This window comes from Hypomesus nipponensis, chromosome 24 (genome assembly GCF_054491055.1).
Source record: "Hypomesus nipponensis isolate SF chromosome 24, ASM5449105v1, whole genome shotgun sequence".
NCBI classification, from domain to species: Eukaryota; Metazoa; Chordata; class Actinopteri; order Osmeriformes; family Osmeridae; genus Hypomesus; species Hypomesus nipponensis.
In genome coordinates, this window is record NC_140384.1 from 2346549 (window position 1) to 2365065 (window position 18517).

An 18517-nucleotide genomic window follows, 5' to 3' on the forward strand; every position below is an offset into this window, starting at 1 on the left:
TTTTTACTAATTGTGAAGCAAGCAATGGGCGGTTTGTTTTGTTGGAGTGGGTGGAGCTGAGCAATCTCAATCGACGTAACGAAGTTGGTTCCTAAGACAACCCATCAAACATGTATTTCATCAAGATTTGTTTTCGCTCCAATCCATCTATCGCACTAAGTGACTGAGTAATCAATCGTGTGGCAAGCGCATTGACGATAGCAAGCGGAACTATCAAGGCTTCACTGACAGCAACACCTCTGCAATGCACCCAGACCAATGCGGTATGAAAATTGCAAAGTAGAATAATAAATTCAAAAACGTTTTTTTCCTACCCCCGCATATTGAAGAAGCCGACCGTCGTTTTATCAATGTAAGTAGCTATTTGTTTATGTTTGTAAACACAGTTAGTGCTAGTTTAACGATTCTGTTTTTATTTACATTTTAGTTTACAAAACCATCCCAGAATCGTTCATACATCAATTAAGGTATTCGGGAATAAAAACGCAGCACAGTTAGGCCTAATTACTTATTTAGGACCAACCTTGACATTTATACAACAGCTTCGTGGTGGTGGGTTGGATGGATAATAAAATGCAACAGGTGAATGTTCAATGGAAACCACACATTCTTTTTATTTTTAATTTTAAGTTCCGCAGTTTCACTTCAATGGTCTTTCTGTTAACAGAACCTGTTAACCTGATATTACAGTGACTATCTGTAGGCAATATGTAGTTGACTGTGTCTATGTGCAGAAATACAGACTGTTTAAGTTGTGTACATCTGTCTCAAGTCTAAATGTTGCATGAAAGCGAAGCCTTACTGTTGTAATTCAGTGTTGCATTCCATAGTATGTGCTTGAGTGCTTATCGTTGCATGTGTATGTGGTTTTCCTCAGCTTCTGGATAAAGATATTAATCGCTGCCCACCTTATTTGGGTACTGTCTGCTGGCGGACTGTATATCCCACTTCTCTCAAGATGCATATGAATAGCTTACTAAATCAATGGAGTAAGTATTGTAAACTCATATAATCTAACTTCTCCTCAATGTTAATCTCGCAATGTTGCAACTCAAGACAGCAGGTCACAGTGTGACAGGTAGAGAGTGATACACTAAACAGAGAGCAGTCTACTAACATTTTAGTTTTGTGTGGTGTCATATTGACCAATGTTTGCTGTACGCTATCAAATATTGCTTCTGTATAGTTGGTCATTGTGATGTTTTATGTGTCTCAAATACCAAAAGTGTGTCTAACAGTGCATTGTATCAAATTAGAAACTCCTAATGTCAGCATTCTGCCTCTCGAAACTTGTTCAGGGGTGTCGAGTCAGGGAAGTGTCTTGTTACCCATTGTCTGTAGTCTAGGGGCTATCTCTCTTTCTGGACAGACTCCAGATATTTCATGTATTCAATATAACACAAAAATGGATCATCATAAATAGACATTCTCTGCTCTGTGAGAATTCCTGGTTGTGGGTAAATGCCTACTTGCTCAGTTGATGTGAAGCTGTTTGCCTTTCTTAGTCTCTGCCAGCCATCTGTGTTAGCTACCCACATTTCAGACCAGAGGAGAAACACGTGGTCTGAGTCATGTGGAGGTTGAGTCTGTGGGAGTAAGTGCAGTAAAGTGAAGGGAGAGAAGCATAGAGAGAAAAAGGGATGGAGGGAGAGACACAGTGGCATTTAATGCCTGAGTAATCCCCCTCCTTCAGGTTATTGATGATGATGTGATGAGAAGATTGGAGTTTGCCTCCTAAGGATCAGGAGAACATCAGAAGAACACATGTTCCCTTTTTCTCAGACTTAAGCCCATTTACCTCACAGATGGCATGTGGACTACAGTCATCGGGCAACATTGAAGCCAATATGGCCCTTTTTATCTGTAGTTTCTCATCATTGTGTGAGGTATTTTGTTTAGTTTTTTTTCACTGATGTTGGAGTGTGAATATTTATTAAAACAATTTCTATGAGGTTTCTGGCGTTTTCCTCTCAGTGGCTCTCTAATATACCATTCTTTCCTCAGTTTAGCGATGACTTACAAAGATCCTTCCATGTTGCTAGTGTACAATCCAGTTATTATTGTTCTGATGGAAATATCAGCTCTGGCCTAACACACTTAGATTAATTAATATTTGTTATCATCAATAATGTGTCACTGCTTCAAACAATAATTCTTATTTTGGAGTTAACAGCTATGCCTGTTCTCCATTACTGAATGTTAATCCTGTTAGCTTTAGAGACCAATGTTTACCTTGGCAAAAAGTCTGTCACAATGGTACTGTGATAAACCTGACCAAACAAACACTGACTGGACGTTTTGCCATGGCACTGGACTTGTGGTCAGAAGTTGGAGAGGGACTCTATTGTGTTCCCTTGACATTCTGCGTGACCTCCACACTGCATTATCCAGCCCACTCCTATCCTACAAGCTCTGTGTTGTTCTCAAAAGTCATTATGCTTGCGGAAAGCCTTTAGTGCACAACTGATCTGTGATGAGGAAAGCTCCACTCTGCCAGCATATCCACAACGGCTGCAGTACAGTATGTTGTGGTGCCGAATTCAGGGCCGTTTGTCAGAAAGTAACAAAGTAAACAACATTTTCAGTCCCTCATTTGTCATTTCACAAAAAGCTTTCAAAGGGAATCTGATTACTTTTACTGCAATAGCTCATTTACATACAGTAGTTTGTTAACTTATAACATGTTGAATTTATGAACATATGGTTCATACTTCAGAGAATTCCTTCTCGTCTGAGCCAATATCCATGGTCTTATTGAGCTTGATATCACATTTAACTCTGCAGGTATTAAACACCCTGACTGTCTGCACTTTGCCAGTTCAGTGATCGTCAGCCTCAGGAAGGTGGTTGGGTTACAGTTTGACAATGTGGGTGATGACAGGCATGAGGCTGATCTGTTAATGATCCCTGAAATATTTATTGGATCGAAGTGAATAATCCCCCCACCCCCTATCTCTTTTATTGGGTCATTCCACTGTAGATTACAGTTATACTGTACTATCTATGACATCTATCACATTCCTCTGTTTTTTTTATACCCCGTTTGGCTGTGCATGCTCTTTTTACCTTGATCATGGAGTCAACTCTATATGACATTTCTGCATTTGTTTTATTGCAATCAATATATTGTAGAATTTTGTGGTGAAGCGCCAATGGTGGATAATTTGTAATATTGTACAGTTTGCATTCTGTACACATATTCAGGGAGTGCTATTGTGTACAAGGGTTGTAGGCCAGCTTCAATACAAAACATGTACAGTAGAGTTAAGCTAGAAGGATCAATGGCAGGCTGGCCACAAACCTAGGCTGGTTCTTGCCGTAGATTGCCACTACTATGATGGGTTTGTTAGTGGGTGAATTTACAGTAGGAGTCCAGTACAGGGCTATTTCTAGAATCCTTGCCTCCTGTTATGTAACCATGTTGGGGGGTTGGTTGAGGAACAAAGTTGTATGTGATTTTGAAGCATCACTAGAAATTATACTTTAATGTACTACTTTAAAGTGATACTTTTTCAATTCACTATATAACTTTCACTTTCTTCCTCCCTCTCTTGAAACAACTCACGTTACATAGTTGAGCCCTGCCTTAATTAGGACTTTCCAGCCACAAACTACAAGCTTGGAAATACCTCAAATAATCAACCTACAGAACCACAGCCAAACATACTCCACAGATGGCTTTTAAATGCCACTGTGTCCACTCACACTCTGCCAGTCAAACACACGCACCCGCACAAACTTGAATGTGCATGACACGTACACCCCCCCCCCACCACCCCAGCAGGGGGAACTTCTACAGACCCACAGTTATTTGAGGTCTGGACCTGGATGTCCCAGTCTTATTGATCAGAGATGTACACCCACATAACATGATCTCTCCATGCAGTTCCTGTGGTGGTCAAGAAACTGCCCACGCATACAGAATCAGGGCTCCTGTGGTTACGCGGCCTCTGTCTGCCCTGTGTCTGAGGATCCATAAGGCAATTAACACTTCAGCAGTCATCTGTGGAGACATGTTTAGTGCTGAGCTTAATGCACAGAGCTGTATCGCAAAATAACTCGAGTATCTGGTAGTAAGTGAGATGGATTATATTGACGTGGCTGCTCACCACATCCTCATTTCCTATGTCTGAGGTAACTGCAGATGTAATGTGCTATGGTAGTTTTCATCGACTCGAGCGGCCTAATGCGAGGCATTAAAGGAAGTAATTGCTGTCTCAACACTTTCTATCTTTTTGAGAGTGAACATTTGAGGTGACTTTGCAAGCACAGTCTGCTGTGCGACTAGTGTTGGTTGCGTGCCGCTGCCCAGTAAAGCCTGTGTGTGTTAGTGGGCCTGTGTCATCCTGCTAACGTCACCCTCTGACGGGATTACATATTCATTGGCATATGCCCGAGAAGTCTTTGGTTCTGGCGCCTGTGTGTGTGTGTCTTAAACCACATGTAACACACATCCTAGAAACACCTCTTTCCCGTCTGCCCTGAGGTAACATCACATATAAATCTGAAGGACTTCTCTGTGGGGATTTAGAAGAAATCCCTCTGTGGTATAGTCTCACCCTACTGTGAGATGATTGGACTGTTTAGGTCTCATAACTTACATTCCTTATCAGTGGTACTGACGTCAGAGTGATTCTTGCAACTCAACATTCAGATAGAGTTCTGATTCACTAAGAAGTGTGAATCAGAACAGGCCTTTCAACAGGAAGTTTCAAAACCTCATCTTGTGTTTCTAACCTCTTTGTGGATTGTGTCGAAAAATCTCTTCCCCAGTGCAACATGTAATGCCCAGTTGGCACAGTTAGAAGGCATACTTTTGTGAAAAAAATAGATTTGTTTGTAAATCGAATCTATCAGTAAATTCAGATAAATACTTATTTTTATGAACTTTGATCACAGACATAGATGTTCCGTCAATGTGGTATCAGAGTAGGCAGAGACTCACTCACTGTAAGAGACAGAGAGGTGGAGAAAGAGAAGAGGAAGAGGCAAAAAGAGCCAGAAACAGACAGATAGATTGACAGCGTTAAGGCAGCACTGTAAGTGTTTTTTCCCCGCTCCAAAGCAGAGAGGTTTAGAACAGCTGAAAGTCCAGTTATTGTTTAGTCTGTGGCTGCAAAGACAATGGCAGCGTATGAAGCCTGTCCCATCATGAATACTAGGGTTGATTCCCCTCTTGATCGACAAAGCTCTGCCAATTGTGTCAGCGTGTCAGTCAGTGCACCGCTGTCATTGTCAGTGTCAGGACTGTTTTCCTGGAAAACAAATACAGTCAAACAGCAAATAAAGTAGGTCATATCAACACACTTTTAAGTGATACATTTTTCCAGTCAAGCCAAGGCATATGTTAAACCAGGTTTGTGCGTCTTTCGTGTTCTCTCTTTGTATTAGACAGCCTCATGTGTACAGGAGTCACAGCTATGGAAACATTCATAATGGGTCGTTTTTCTGGCCTCCAACTTCCTGTTTTGGTTTTGACTCAATTTCCTATTCCAAATCCCCATCATTTGAGTTTTTTCATGCACACTGAAAAACATTGAGTTATGATCACAATGATATAGCACCTGTATAATTTGTTGTGATTCATTCATTCTCTCTGAGAATTTTTTCTGATTGATCATCAGAAGATCACATTTGACTTTCAAATGTTTCACCATGCAGTACGTAGCCTACACCATGTCTGAATAATGTCCTTTCTCATTGAAGTTAGCCTTCTCGACATCTTCATTATTCCCCTGGAGAAAAAGCAGGGCACTTGACAACTCTTGAGTGCTTCTCCTACAGTCGACTAGCCCTCCATCCCTTTCTCCTCCTTCTATTTTATGGTCCTGTTATCCCATCCTTTTGTTTCACTCCATAAAGCAAAAGCACTTTCTCTCTCATCCAGCTAATGAATGTGCAACAAAAATAAGGCCTTTGTACAATTTAGCTCGAATCCAAACACACCCAACTGTATTTTAGTAAATGGAAATTGGGCTGGACCAAAACCTTCCAGGTATTGAGTTTTTTGTTGTGGTTGCTTGTGGTTGTTGCTGACTTGGGTCAGTGTGTGTTGTAGCGGACATTTCCAGGATGTGCGATGTGGACTTGTCCTCCGAGCCCACCAGCCCCACACTCCACAGCGAATCCTCCGACAAATACTACCATGTGGACCGTTGGCAGAAGCTACGCACCGCCGTACGCAAGCTGGAGTTCTGGGAGAACTTCACCCACGAGTTGATCGGGAGTGGCTTTTTCTCCAAAGTCTACAAGGTATTTGTGCCTGTACTAGCCACCTGTGTAGACCAGGGTCTACTTGCGTTTTTGCTTCAATGCGTGCCTTGTATTGGCTGTAATTGGAAACATTTTGCAGTTCTCTGATTAGCCTCTAGACAGCATGGATGCCTGAGCATGCAAAGTGATGGGGGTGCACAACCATACCCCGCTGTGCCTCTCATGTAACTCAGCCAATATGTAGCTACTGAACAAAGCAAGAGGAACACCAAAATGGCAGGCAGTCTGTGCTCCTTATGAAATGTATCAGAAACTGCCAGTGGGGGTAGAAAGAAAGATTGGATGCTTGCAGATTTATCATTTCCAGATTTGTTGAGAACAAGGCAAACCTTTTAATGTGTTTGAAGGGGTGCTGTCTTCTGAACTGTGTGATTGTTAGAAATGGCAAAGAGAGGCCTTGTGGTTATAGAAAAAGAAAAATACTAAATTTGGTGACTATCTGTCTGCCTTCCTGTGACTCTGTCTGTCTGTCATCCATTGGTCAGGTGATTCACAGCACCACTCGTAAGGTCATGGTGGTGAAGATCTATAAGAATGACGTGGACCAGGACAGCATCGTACGAGAGATCAGTCTGCTGCAGAAACTCTCCCATCCCAACATAGTCAGGTACTGTACCAACTCATCACTGCAGTGCTCACTCCCCTCCCCCTCACATATCCTTGTTATCTTTTCTCTCATTACTCTAAGGCTGTGTCACCCTGCCCCAACCTCTCATATGCTAAACTCTGGAGTTGCTGGACAGAGCTGATGGGTCTGACACCTCGTGCAAGTTACCGTATTTTTCTGAGAACAAGCCGCATATTCTATAACCCTAGGAAAATCTATTATGCTTTGCACATTGAATCTTTTTTGGTACTGAAGCTGTAACCTTAATTACTGCCCAAACATTTTGAAGCCCTATACTCTTATACTAATCATTATCAGTTTTAATGGAAAAAAACGAAAAAGCTACTCGAGAAAGCATTATGCATTGAAATGCAGTGAAAACAAAGATAGTGTGGATCATTGGCTGGTCAATTCCCATGATGCAAGGCGGTAAATAGTGTTAACAATTGCTGATAAGTTTGCTGTTTGTTCGAAATACAAATGTAACTTCATGAATTTAGTTTTTTAAATGTGTCTGCTTAGAATGTAGTGTTTTCTTGCGTGGTAATTGTCATTGTTGTGCTGGTTTACCATTGTAACCATGTGTTAAATGACTGTTACTTTTGATAAAAAAAAGAGCTGGATTATAACAACATGAGTGCATTCGCAGTAATTAACTTCTCTCAAATTAAATTAACAGTGTCACTTGGCGAGGGCCCCTTTCTCGCCAAGTGACACAAGATTGGCGGCATTTAAGGGGCTCCTACACATTTAAATATATTAGTGAATCGTTGGAAATTGACATTTATTCACTTCTTGAAGTAGGCCCTACATTAATTGAAACTGTACTTGAAAGTTTTCCAAAGTATACTTTGAGGTACTTTATGAAGTATAGGCCTACTTTATGAACTGAAAGTGCACTACACAGGTTACTTTAGAGTATTCCAAGGTATACTTTGAAGTAGGCCTATATACTTCATGAACTGAAAGTACAATACACTGGCTACTTTACAGTATTCCAAAGTAAACCTCAAATACACTAAGTTTACTTTAAGTGTACTAAATTACCTAAAAAATTGGCTGATTCAGGTTACTTTGTACAAAAATAGTATATAAATAGTACAGTACACTGCTAGTATACTTTAAGTACCATGATAATAGAATACTTTTAATACTTAAGTAGCCTATACTTAATGATTAAACTTGAAATAGGCTATAGGCTACTTATTTTTCATAAGGGAATGCACAAGTAGGCTATCGGCCAGGGGTGGGGAACCTTTTTTCTGCCAAGGGCCATTTGCAGGTAGCCTGGCTCTGCCCTCCTACGTACTTCCGCTCAATTTGGATTTTGCTTCTGTACTAGGTCTGGGAGCTCGGCTCTGAAGTCGGTTTCCAGAAACATTTTTTTTGTAGGTCCAATCAGCAAACAGAGGGAGTGGCTGAGAACGATGACATTAATGTTGTGCACTGGTTTGAGTAGTTCAGTAATGGCGGCGGAGAAAGATGCGGGCAAAACTATTCTGCGGTTGTGGCAACTCTGCCTAATATCCATAGGTTAAAGCCGGAGCAAGAACATTCCTTACTGAGTTTTGTTGGTGGCCATGATGTTGTGGCCCTCCTCCTCACGGGGTTCGGTAAAAGTCAGATTTTCCAGCTACGGCAGCTAGCTTCATTACAGTAGTGGTGAAGGAGTTGGCTAAGGCGAACGCTTGCGATTGGTTATGGCAAATCAGAGTGGCTCTGGGCAGATCCAATAGTTTTAAACTTCAACAGAGGACCCGCCTTCAGGGAAGTTAACGTTTGTCAATGGAGCGATCCCAGACCCTCTGTACAAATTAAATATACGAGGGTCTGGTTAGGACCAGGCTAATTTGCAGGGGCATTGTTAGACCCTTTTTACTGGGGCACGTGAATTAGCCAAAGTCATTAGCGATGCTAGCTAACGTTGGTTTGCTAGCTGTATATAACTCAGCTGTATTTCACTGGGTCTTGTTAGGGTTGCCAACCGTCCCGAATTGTCCGGGACATCCCGAATTATGGGTGATTTTGATTTGTCCCGTCAGGGACAGCTCCAGTCCCGTATTTCAATCCCAGCCTCACCAGACAATAGGCTAGTAGGCTACTGTAAACGCGCAAAAAATTACGCAAATGTTGCTATGGGACACGGTTGTTGCTTTTTGGTGTGTGAACTGGCCACTGGTGAGGTGAGTGTTATTGTGTGTCAAAAGGAGAAGGTTGTAATAATTGTCTTGACTATTACTATGAAAAATACATCCAAGCGAGTAACTATTAGTGGTTTGCCGAAATTAGTAGGTTTATGGCTAATGAAAGCTTGCGATTTCCGTTATTGTTGGTCAGGTGTTGGTAGCCTATGTGCGCATGTGTGTGTGTCCACCTGGAAGAAAGTGTTTCTCATTTGGGGCTGAGAAAGTTGGCAACCCTCGGTCTTGCAGCTGTTTGATTTACTGAAATTATTATGTTATTTTCTACCATCCGTTTGCCTACTTTAGCAAATCACTGTATTTCCAAACCTTGATAGTGTAAATGAGATAACACAGTAAATAATTCCTCTTTCAATAAGCCCCATTCCAGTGTTGCACATTAGCTGCATGGTCTGTAGAGCTCTTGGGACAAAGACACTTTTCTGTTCTAAAACCGGGCTATACGCTGCTTCAAAATATAAGCCGTAAACCACAAGAAAACTGTAAAATCAGAGTACAAGCCGCAGTATTATTTCCGAAAAATACGGTACTGTTACATTGCTAGTCATATGTTGATAAGTAAGCCGGGTCAAGAGGAGGTCTGATTTGTTGGGTAGTAGTAGGGAATTGTAACATATGCTCTCTAGATTCTTGATCTCCTGACGACTTCTCCTAAACTCTGGCTTTTCCTACTTCTTTGCCTTGCTCACTTCTTACTCGAATAGTTTAGGTTGGTTTACCAATATTAAGCCCCTTTTTGGACTCCTTTATGATATGTGGTGTTGGCTCCCATTTGAAACAGTTTGGCTCAAGCTCAACATGTTCAGGGTCATGATTGAGGACAATGTCCCGTCCAAAGAAAATAAATTATTAAAGGGGCAATTGACTGGGTTTTTGGGTTATTTCACACTGTTCCTTAAGGTCTCCGAATAGGGTATGTAACATTGGTTGGGTTGAAAATGGCCCGGGTGCTGTTCTATGCCCTCTGACAGATCCTCTGAAATGTTCCTGGGAAAAAACACTAGCTTTTCTCTTTTTATGGTATGCTCATATATGTTTAGATAAGCTGCGCGCTGATTGGTTGGTTATCAACGAGTGAAGCTGCGAGCAAAAATGCAACACGGCCAACAGCAGCACTCGCTGAAACACCGAAGTTGGAGACTTGAAATAAAAACGCGCAAATAAATCTATTGTGTCTACACAACACTGTTTTCAACAGATTGACTATATATCATTTGAAATGATAACATTACTTGTTGCCGCTTCTGTTGTTGAAGCAAACTGGATTGACTTAGGTGGGTAGAACGTTAGGCTACTAGTACAGCTTAGCAACCAAACCATATCGTGAATCTACTCGGCTTCAGTTAGCTATTTTTCATTACACAGGTTTTTTATTTGAATGAAACACAGTCAGGAACATGAATCAACGTTAGCCCCATTGCCAATAAACTAGGCTAAATTATCACACATTCTACCTATGCTCTTGCGTTAACTAGCAAGCTAAACTTGTTTACATGCCGGCTTTTGTTGAAAAGCTAGCGTTTTACAGCCAAATTTTTTCTTTTTGAGATTTGAATAGGAAAGAGGTGTCAATGGACTTTGATATTCACGGTATGTTCAGTTTACCCACCGAACTGTCGTTATTCAACTATGACAAGGTAAAATCGGTTCGCAGTCAATTGCCCCTTTAACTCTGAACGGAAAGGGTAGGTACTACACTTTAGCACTGATTGGATGCAGTAGGCTAACTAACAAGAAATAAGAAATTGATCGACAGAAGTACAAAATGCAATAGCCTGACAGAGTTATGTGCACCGGGACATTTATTTGGGTATAATAAAGCTAGCTCCGTTAATGGTGAGAGTTGGCTAAGGCGAACGCTAGTGATTGGTTATGCCAGGTCCAGAGTGGCTCTGGGCAGATCCAATAGTATTAAACTTCAACTTCAACTCGAGTAGGCCTACCCGCCTTCAAGGAAGTTAACACTTGTCAATGGATCGAGCCCAGAATCTCTGTACAAATGCAATGTAGCCTACATGAGTCTGGTTAGGACCAGGCTAATTGAGAGCGGCGCAGCCATAGAAATTTTGGTTGGGCGCTGTGGCATATTGAATATATTATAAATATTTTTTTCCGCGTGAGAAATACAATGTGTGGCGGGAGTGCGTGACAAAAGACCGAAATGATTGACTGTCACGCTCAATGCGTGACACTTGATAGCCCTGCTAATGCAAATTTAACAGATACTTTAAATATGTTGCTGTATTACCATAAAATGCGCATGAACATTGATCAACGTTTTAGATTTACGCTTTTTGAAGGAATATAGTCAATTGAATGTTTTGAAGGTTAGCTGCGGGGTATATTCACACACTTTTTCCCAACTGCCATTTTGGCCTTTGTAACGTGGTTACATAAGGTGCAAAGGGATCGTGTTTATCCAAGCAATCTCGTTTTAGCCTTTTCACAAGGTTGTTCTGAATCTGAGCACTTATCACACAGCACACCATATCTGCTGAGCTCAGTGGTGTGAGGAGTCTCGGATGAAAGTGATCTGAGTCCAGGAGCCAGCTGGATATGAGTGGGCCTTACTCAAACACTGATTACAGCATGCGTCTGTGTGTTTGTGGAGGCCTGTGTTCCAAGGCTTCAGCATCAGAGCTTTGTGAAGGAGACAATGACGTTTGAATTGTTGAAGGCATTGGTCATAACCTTTCAGGTCACAAGAGGTGTTTGTATGCCAAGCCCAACTAAGATATATTATATGGTCCTTGAAATCATGTGTCAGATATGTGAGAAAGTCACGGACTGTTTCTCTCTCTTGCATTCGTCGCTTATCATCATTGTTCTGTATATTGTTTGGGGCAAAAATAATATTTTTTTTCAAACTGTAGGTATTTGGGAATCTGTGTGAAGGAAGACAAACTCTACCCAATTTTAGAGGTGAGTGTGTTGGTCTGTTCAGTATGCGAGGATGGCTATAGAAACAACTTATTTACTTAAATCCAGTGTGTGTGTTTATAAGAAGGTACCATTCCAGTTTCTTAACTACCAAGTGTGTCTTTCAGTACGTGAGTGGGGGCTGTCTGGAGGAGCTGCTGGCCAGGAAGGATGTGTCCCTCTGTTGGAAGGAGAAGGTGGACCTGGCTTGTGACATCACTAGAGGAATGATCTACCTGCACTATAAGAACATCTACCACAGAGACCTCAACTCCAAGGTACAATAGAAAACTTCTACAAAGAATGTTCTGACCTTTACCTTAGGACCACCTGTAAAGTGCGTCCTTAACTCTGATTACTTTCATTTGTCATGTCGGTGTTGCCAGGTCTCATGTTCTGTGATATAATCCACAATATACTTGCAATATTGTTGTTAAAGGGGCAATTGACTGCAAAACCAATTTTACCTCGTCATAGTTGAATAACGCGGTTCGGTGGGTAAAATAAACATACCGTGAATATCAAAGTCCATTGACACCTCTTTCCTTTCTCAAAAAGAAGAAATGTGGTTGTAAAACGCTAGCTTTTCAACAAAGCTACCGGTCGTACGTAGGACCGGGGACCGCCCTTTTTGGCTTTGGTCTGTATCTTTGTCACGCCCCGAATTTACATCCAGACCAGCCCGAGGTAGCGTCTATCTCCGATACTAGTTTAGCTGCGCGCTGCTCTGTGTAAGCTACTTATAAGGAATTACAAAGAAGAACGTTTTGGATTATAACAAGGATATTGAAAATGGACCACGGTCGTAAAATCTGTGTTCCAGGCTGTACAAGGAAGGCTAACACTCACAGTCTTCCCAAGGAGCCAAACATTCAACAGGCATGGCTGCTGTTGTCTTATGAGAAGATCCCGGTGTTACTGTCCCAACTGGTTCCCAATTTAACTGGTTCCCCAGCTGTGCGTGCACCTATCAGTCTGCCTCTATCACCAGATTCGTCACAAATTCACAAACATATTACTGGCGATTTTCAAGTCGGATCTCATATTTGCTGCGGCAAATATGAAAGTAGGCCTATAGGCTACGTGCGCACTACATTAGGCTACCATTCGCGACAAAATAAATGGAGACAAAATAAAACATTTGCAGGCTTGCATGAAGTGGGATTCGATCGCACTAGAGTAAAAACATTAACACCACGAGCTATATCAGTTCACAAATTGTAATAGAATCGTTAGGTATTTCTTAACTACCTTGGCCTTCAGGTAACATTTTGAATTGGCTTCTTCTGATTCAACTGGTTCCCATAGACATACCCGAATGTAGGCTTACTATGCACGTATTTGGGGTTGTTTCGAGGCAATAGCCGTATTTTCCACGACATGCTGCTGTTGGCCGTGTTGCGTTTTTGCTCCCCAGCTTCGCTCGTTGAAAACCCACCAATCAGCGCACAGCTTATCTAAATATTAATGAGCATACCATAAAAGGAGAAAAGCTAGTGTTTTTTCCCGGGAACATTACAGTGGATCGGTCAGTGGGCATAGAACAGCACCCGGGCCATTTTCAACCCAACCAATGTTACATACCCTATTCAGAGACCTTAAGGAACAGTGTGAAATACCCCCAAAACCCAGTCAATTGCCCCTTTAAGATGAATAATGTGACATATATTAGCTGAATGAATTAGGAGACTGTATTTCACTTAAACTGAGTCAGACTCTCTCCTGTATGGAGTGGGCTGTGTGGATGATTTGTCACTTTGCCGGTTGCCAGGTTCTACAGAAGTGGTAGACTGAACTGCAAGGGGATGAAGCAACTGGGCCGACCCTTTGTCATGCTAATGCACTCCCACTTTCAAAGATGTTATTCCATACATGACACATACTCAGACAGTATCAATTGTCTGAGAAAGAAGGTTTCATAAGTAGTGGACCATCACCCTTTCTCACCCTCCTCCTTCAAACACACTCAGACACACATGCACACCCACACTCACACACACACTTCCTGACCAGGGGAATACAGATGGAGTTGCTGACGTTGGTCCATGCTGACATTTCAACACGTCACCCAGAGAGACAAATCATCAGACTGTCCTCTCAATTGTGGCATGTCCCCTGAAACAATGCAAATTCAGCACTGTCTATCCTTTAGAAGCCTTAGTCATTAGGCTTGACAAAAGGTTGCACATCTATTCACAGCTTCCCACAACAGTTAAATAGTGATTGTACTTCCAGTGTGTATTTGCAGGATGGATAGTAGGGGTAACACGCATTAGTCAAGCAGACTTCCTCATGTGGAAACTGTTTCAGTGCTGAAAAGGGGAACTTAAATTCCCTAGACATTAGTCCAGAGCCAAGACCAAGGCATCCAACAAAACAACTATTGATTGATTTCTGGAACCTGTAATGCTAATCCAATTAGTGATGCAGTTGGAATCATGAGGCCATGAAGAACATAACCTGTGACGTGTTTCTAATAGATACTCTAATCAAAGTGTACTCAATTAGAATGAGTATGCTGCATTACCGACGTATCTTTCTAATTCAACCTACAAGGAACTATTTAAGTCTATAATTCTTTTTTGGGGAACATACAGCTGCTCTGTTTATTCGTGTCAGCTTTTTCTCTAAAACTGTTGCTTTTCTTGGCTCAGAAGTGAGGGCCTGTGCTAAATTTAGTGGTCAAGTCTGGGACTTGATAGATCCCTGGAGAGCCTAATCACAGGCTACTGAATGGAAATACAGAGAGAGGGAGAGAGAGGGGCCTGTTGCTTCTAAAGGCTTCTAATGGGATCCAGATGTTTAACGTTAGCCAGGGCCCTCTGCCTGCTTCCACTTATCAGCAGATCTAGCTCCTGCAGTACACCCTGGCCTGGACTGCTTGTCTCCCTGTTGGTCTGTCTCCATGTTGGTCTCTCTAACTCTCCGCCTGCCTGCCTGCCTGCCTGTCTGTCTCTCTGTCTACCTATTTTGCCTCTTTTTCTGCCAGCCGCCTGCCTGCCTGCCTTATCTGTCTGTCTGTCTGTCTGTCTGTCTGTCTGTCTGTCTGTCTGTCTGTCTGTCTGTCTGTCTGTCTGTCTGTCTGTCTGACAGTCTCTATGCCTGCCTGCCCATCTGCCTGTCTCTCTGTCTGTCCCTTTACCTGCCTGCCTGCCTGCCTATACATCCATATATGTTCGTATGTTTGCATTTACAAGTACAGTATGTATTGTAGTCTGTACACACACTGTAGTTCTGCCTGTTTGCTTGCCTGCCTTCTTGTCTGTGTCTCCTCCTGGCCTCCCACCCACTCTGGTTTATATAACTTCAGTACCTAGCATCCCCCAGCAAAGCCCTCCCACTCTCCATCCACCGACTGCTGTTCTTTTCACCTACTGCGTTCTGCCATGACTATTCCCTCTCAGGGCTTTGATTGGCTTTGTTCGTTCCAGACAGAAAGCCGGAATGGCAAGATGATGTACTCTTGTGTTGTCAATTATCAGAGGCACAGACTAGTGAATAATTTTGCATAGCAGAGATCCTATTAAATTAGGTTGTCATAAACAATTAAGTTGATCCGACATATACACAGTACATTATATCCTAGTTAAAGGTGGAAAATACAGAGCTGTTGTATGTGTCTATGAGACATGTCTTTTCTTCAGTGTCAGTTCAGAGTTTTTCTCTGATCAGTAAAGGAGAGAGAAAAGTATTATCGCTCCCAAGGGGACATTTACCAGGAGCAATGAATTGTCTGCACTGAATTCTTCTCTGCAACTGTTGTTCTGTTGTGTAGAATGCCTTTTAAAGGATCCTTACAAACACAGTAATTATGTCACTGTATTGCACTGCCCTCTGCTGGCATAACTAGTCATCCTTTCTAGACATAAATTGGATTGGGTGAAATGTACAGCTGCACTTCAAGGTATTTTATACATTGGAGGCATTTGTGTCAAAGTCTTGAATGATTCTTGAATAATGTGGTGGTCAAACAACTGAGTTGATCTTGGTTGATGTGTTCCTCAGAACTGTCTCATTCGAGTGACGGCCCGTGGCCGAGAGGCACTGGTGACAGATTTTGGACTGGCGAGGGAGGTGGTAGAACTTCCTGTCAAAGACGCAGAAAGGAAGCTATCCCTTGTTGGCTCCGCCTTCTGGATGGCCCCTGAGATGCTGCGTGGAGAACCGTATGACCGCAAGGTAACCATGGCACCCAGTTCATATCAGGAGACTACAGTGTCATGGAGACAGGTGGATGACTGCATATGGGACTTCATAATTAAATCGAACCTGACTGAAACACTGATTTGTCTTCATGTGGACTTCCTGTTTAACACCAGGTTGACGTTTTCTCTTTTGGGATTGTTCTGTGTGAGATACTGGCGAGGATTCCTGCAGACCCAGAGATTCTTCCAAGAACTCAGGTAGACCTCCACTGAACTTCAAGGCTAACTAGCCTGGCAAAATGAAATTATATAAACACAAACATGCATGTATACTATTCACAGGCTGTACACTATACACTACGCACACACACATAGAGAAAGAATGTGTAATGTTTAGGTTTGAAAGATCTACAGTATTGCTGTTCTGTTTGTATATTATGGATTTGCATAGTGTCAATAAGCCACCTGTATAGTTAAAACTGAGCTCATGTGTCGGTTTATCTGTCGGTCTGTCGGCCTGTGTGTGTGTTTGTACACGGGATGTGTTATCAGGATTATGGGCTGGACGTGAGTGCATTCAGGGAGCTGGTGAGAGGTTGCCCTCAGCGTGTGTTAGAATTGGCATCCAGCTGCTGCTTGGTGAGTATGTCTATGCTGACCGCTGCAGAGAGGTGTGTAAACATAGCATGCCGTGAAATGGATGCAACACAACTCTGGTGCCTGCCCTTTTCTATCAAATGAAGTGGGCCCCTGGTTCAATTTCAGCGCCAAACAATGCTCTCACTCATCCTTCTCTTCCCCCCTGGTTCAGATGGAGGCCTTTAGGAGACCTGCCTTCACAGAGCTGTTGGATGAACTGGGGGAGATCGCTGAGACACTGGAACCACCCCCACATTCAGAGCTGACCACTGGGTGATCCAAAGTAAAATGTATGGATCAACTGAGCTCTGTACTGTATATAGACAGCTGCCCATCAACAGGGGCTACAAAAAACGACCAGAGACACCTACAGGACTGTCCTGTACCAGCAGGGACAGTGACGATTCTGCACTGTGTGCTCGGATGGAGGAGGAGTAAAATGCACAACTTTCACATAGACTGCTGGATAGACGGATCAAGGTAGTGGTTCATCTTAAAGAGGGAGATGTTGGATTCTACAGTGTTTTACCATGGAAGTGGTCGTCTCAACCTCTCACACTCATACCCTTCCCGACCAGTTCACACACATGGTGCACAGTTCAAAAAATGTTTGTTCCGTAGACTACTTGCTTTATCTTAGCAATGCGCAGAAATGATCTTAATTGTATTTTCTTATTTAAACTTTATTAATCTTCTTTAATCTAACATATTGCTCGTCCACTGCTTTGTGATATTGGAGACCAGGCATTGGGTTTAATCTGATGATGCAGACATTTCTATTGATGTATTTCCTGCTACCTTGGTCGTCTTGTCCTGTCTTGTTTTGTTTCATGCTACCCAGACAGACCGCAGAGACAAGTCATGTTCACCGGCCAGGTCCCAGTCTTTTAAATATGAAATTGCTTCTGTCAGTTTGCGGATTTGGGGAATAGGCCTATTTCTTGTTCACAGCTTCAGCAGGACTCAACAAATGTTTGGCCAATCACAACCACAGCCATGGAGCTACTGAGAGAAAAAGGTCAAAGTTTGCTTGCACTTCCAATTTTTCGCATAACTGTTGTCAATTGAGGCACAGGCAGATATTCTGGTTTTATCTTTATGCTTTTAGACTTGAAACTTTTGTACATTTGTAAAGTGGGTATTATTACATTTGTTTATACCATCGTTCATACTTTGATGCTTTAACCATGATTGTGATAACTATATTATTTTTAGCTAATGGCTAGCTTTCAAGGGTATCTTTTTATTTCATCTTTATTGTCCACTGGATCATTGAAATATTATTCAGATTGTCCTTGTTTGAACTGTGTGTACTTTTATGTTATGAAATTAAGAAAATGTGTATGGAAAATTGAAATATGGCGACACCAATAAAGTTATATTTGAATAACGGACAGTGAATTTTCTTTACAGATTAAATGTGCAATAGATATAATTTATTTTGTACAAAAGACATTTTTTCATTTTCTATAAACATGTTGTGTAAGTTAATGAGGCCCTCTGAGAGTTGTTTAGCAACACAGACATCTCAGTGCCAGTGGAATGTCAAGTTATAATTTTGAAGCATGCCGCTACTTTCCAGCCAATTATGTTCCAGCAATCCTGTTTCAGTTTATCGCCTTCAGCAAGCCAAGCTTTCCTCCATGGCTTTGTGAAACGTCTGTCAATCAAACTCAAGCTGGAAGAAAGCGAGGGTGTTCAGACTAAAATTGTTTTCTCATATGTGAATTCTT

The 18517-nt window shown here is 42.0% G+C and overlaps 1 protein-coding gene across 4 annotated transcripts; it reads left to right on the plus strand.

Annotated features, from left to right (window-relative positions):
- The first annotated feature begins 53 nt into the window (after positions 1-53).
- LOC146232683 (dual specificity testis-specific protein kinase 2-like) lies at positions 54-18176 on the plus strand. Of its 4 annotated transcripts, none has more exons than XM_084690714.1 (10): positions 54-263; positions 878-989; positions 6047-6252; positions 6759-6880; positions 11955-12003; positions 12129-12278; positions 16006-16179; positions 16320-16403; positions 16698-16784; positions 16957-18176. In XM_084690714.1, exons 2-10 carry the CDS (start codon positions 959-961, stop codon positions 17059-17061), a joined length of 1008 nt encoding a protein of 335 aa, XP_084546840.1. In that variant the 5' UTR covers positions 54-263; positions 878-958; the 3' UTR covers positions 17062-18176. The 4 variants fall into 4 exon arrangements, with proteins under 4 accessions (XP_084546840.1, XP_084546839.1, XP_084546842.1 ...); XM_084690713.1 differs by having other exon boundaries at positions 55-352; XM_084690716.1 differs by having other exon boundaries at positions 57-263; positions 6059-6252.
- The last annotated feature ends 341 nt before the right edge of the window (positions 18177-18517 follow it).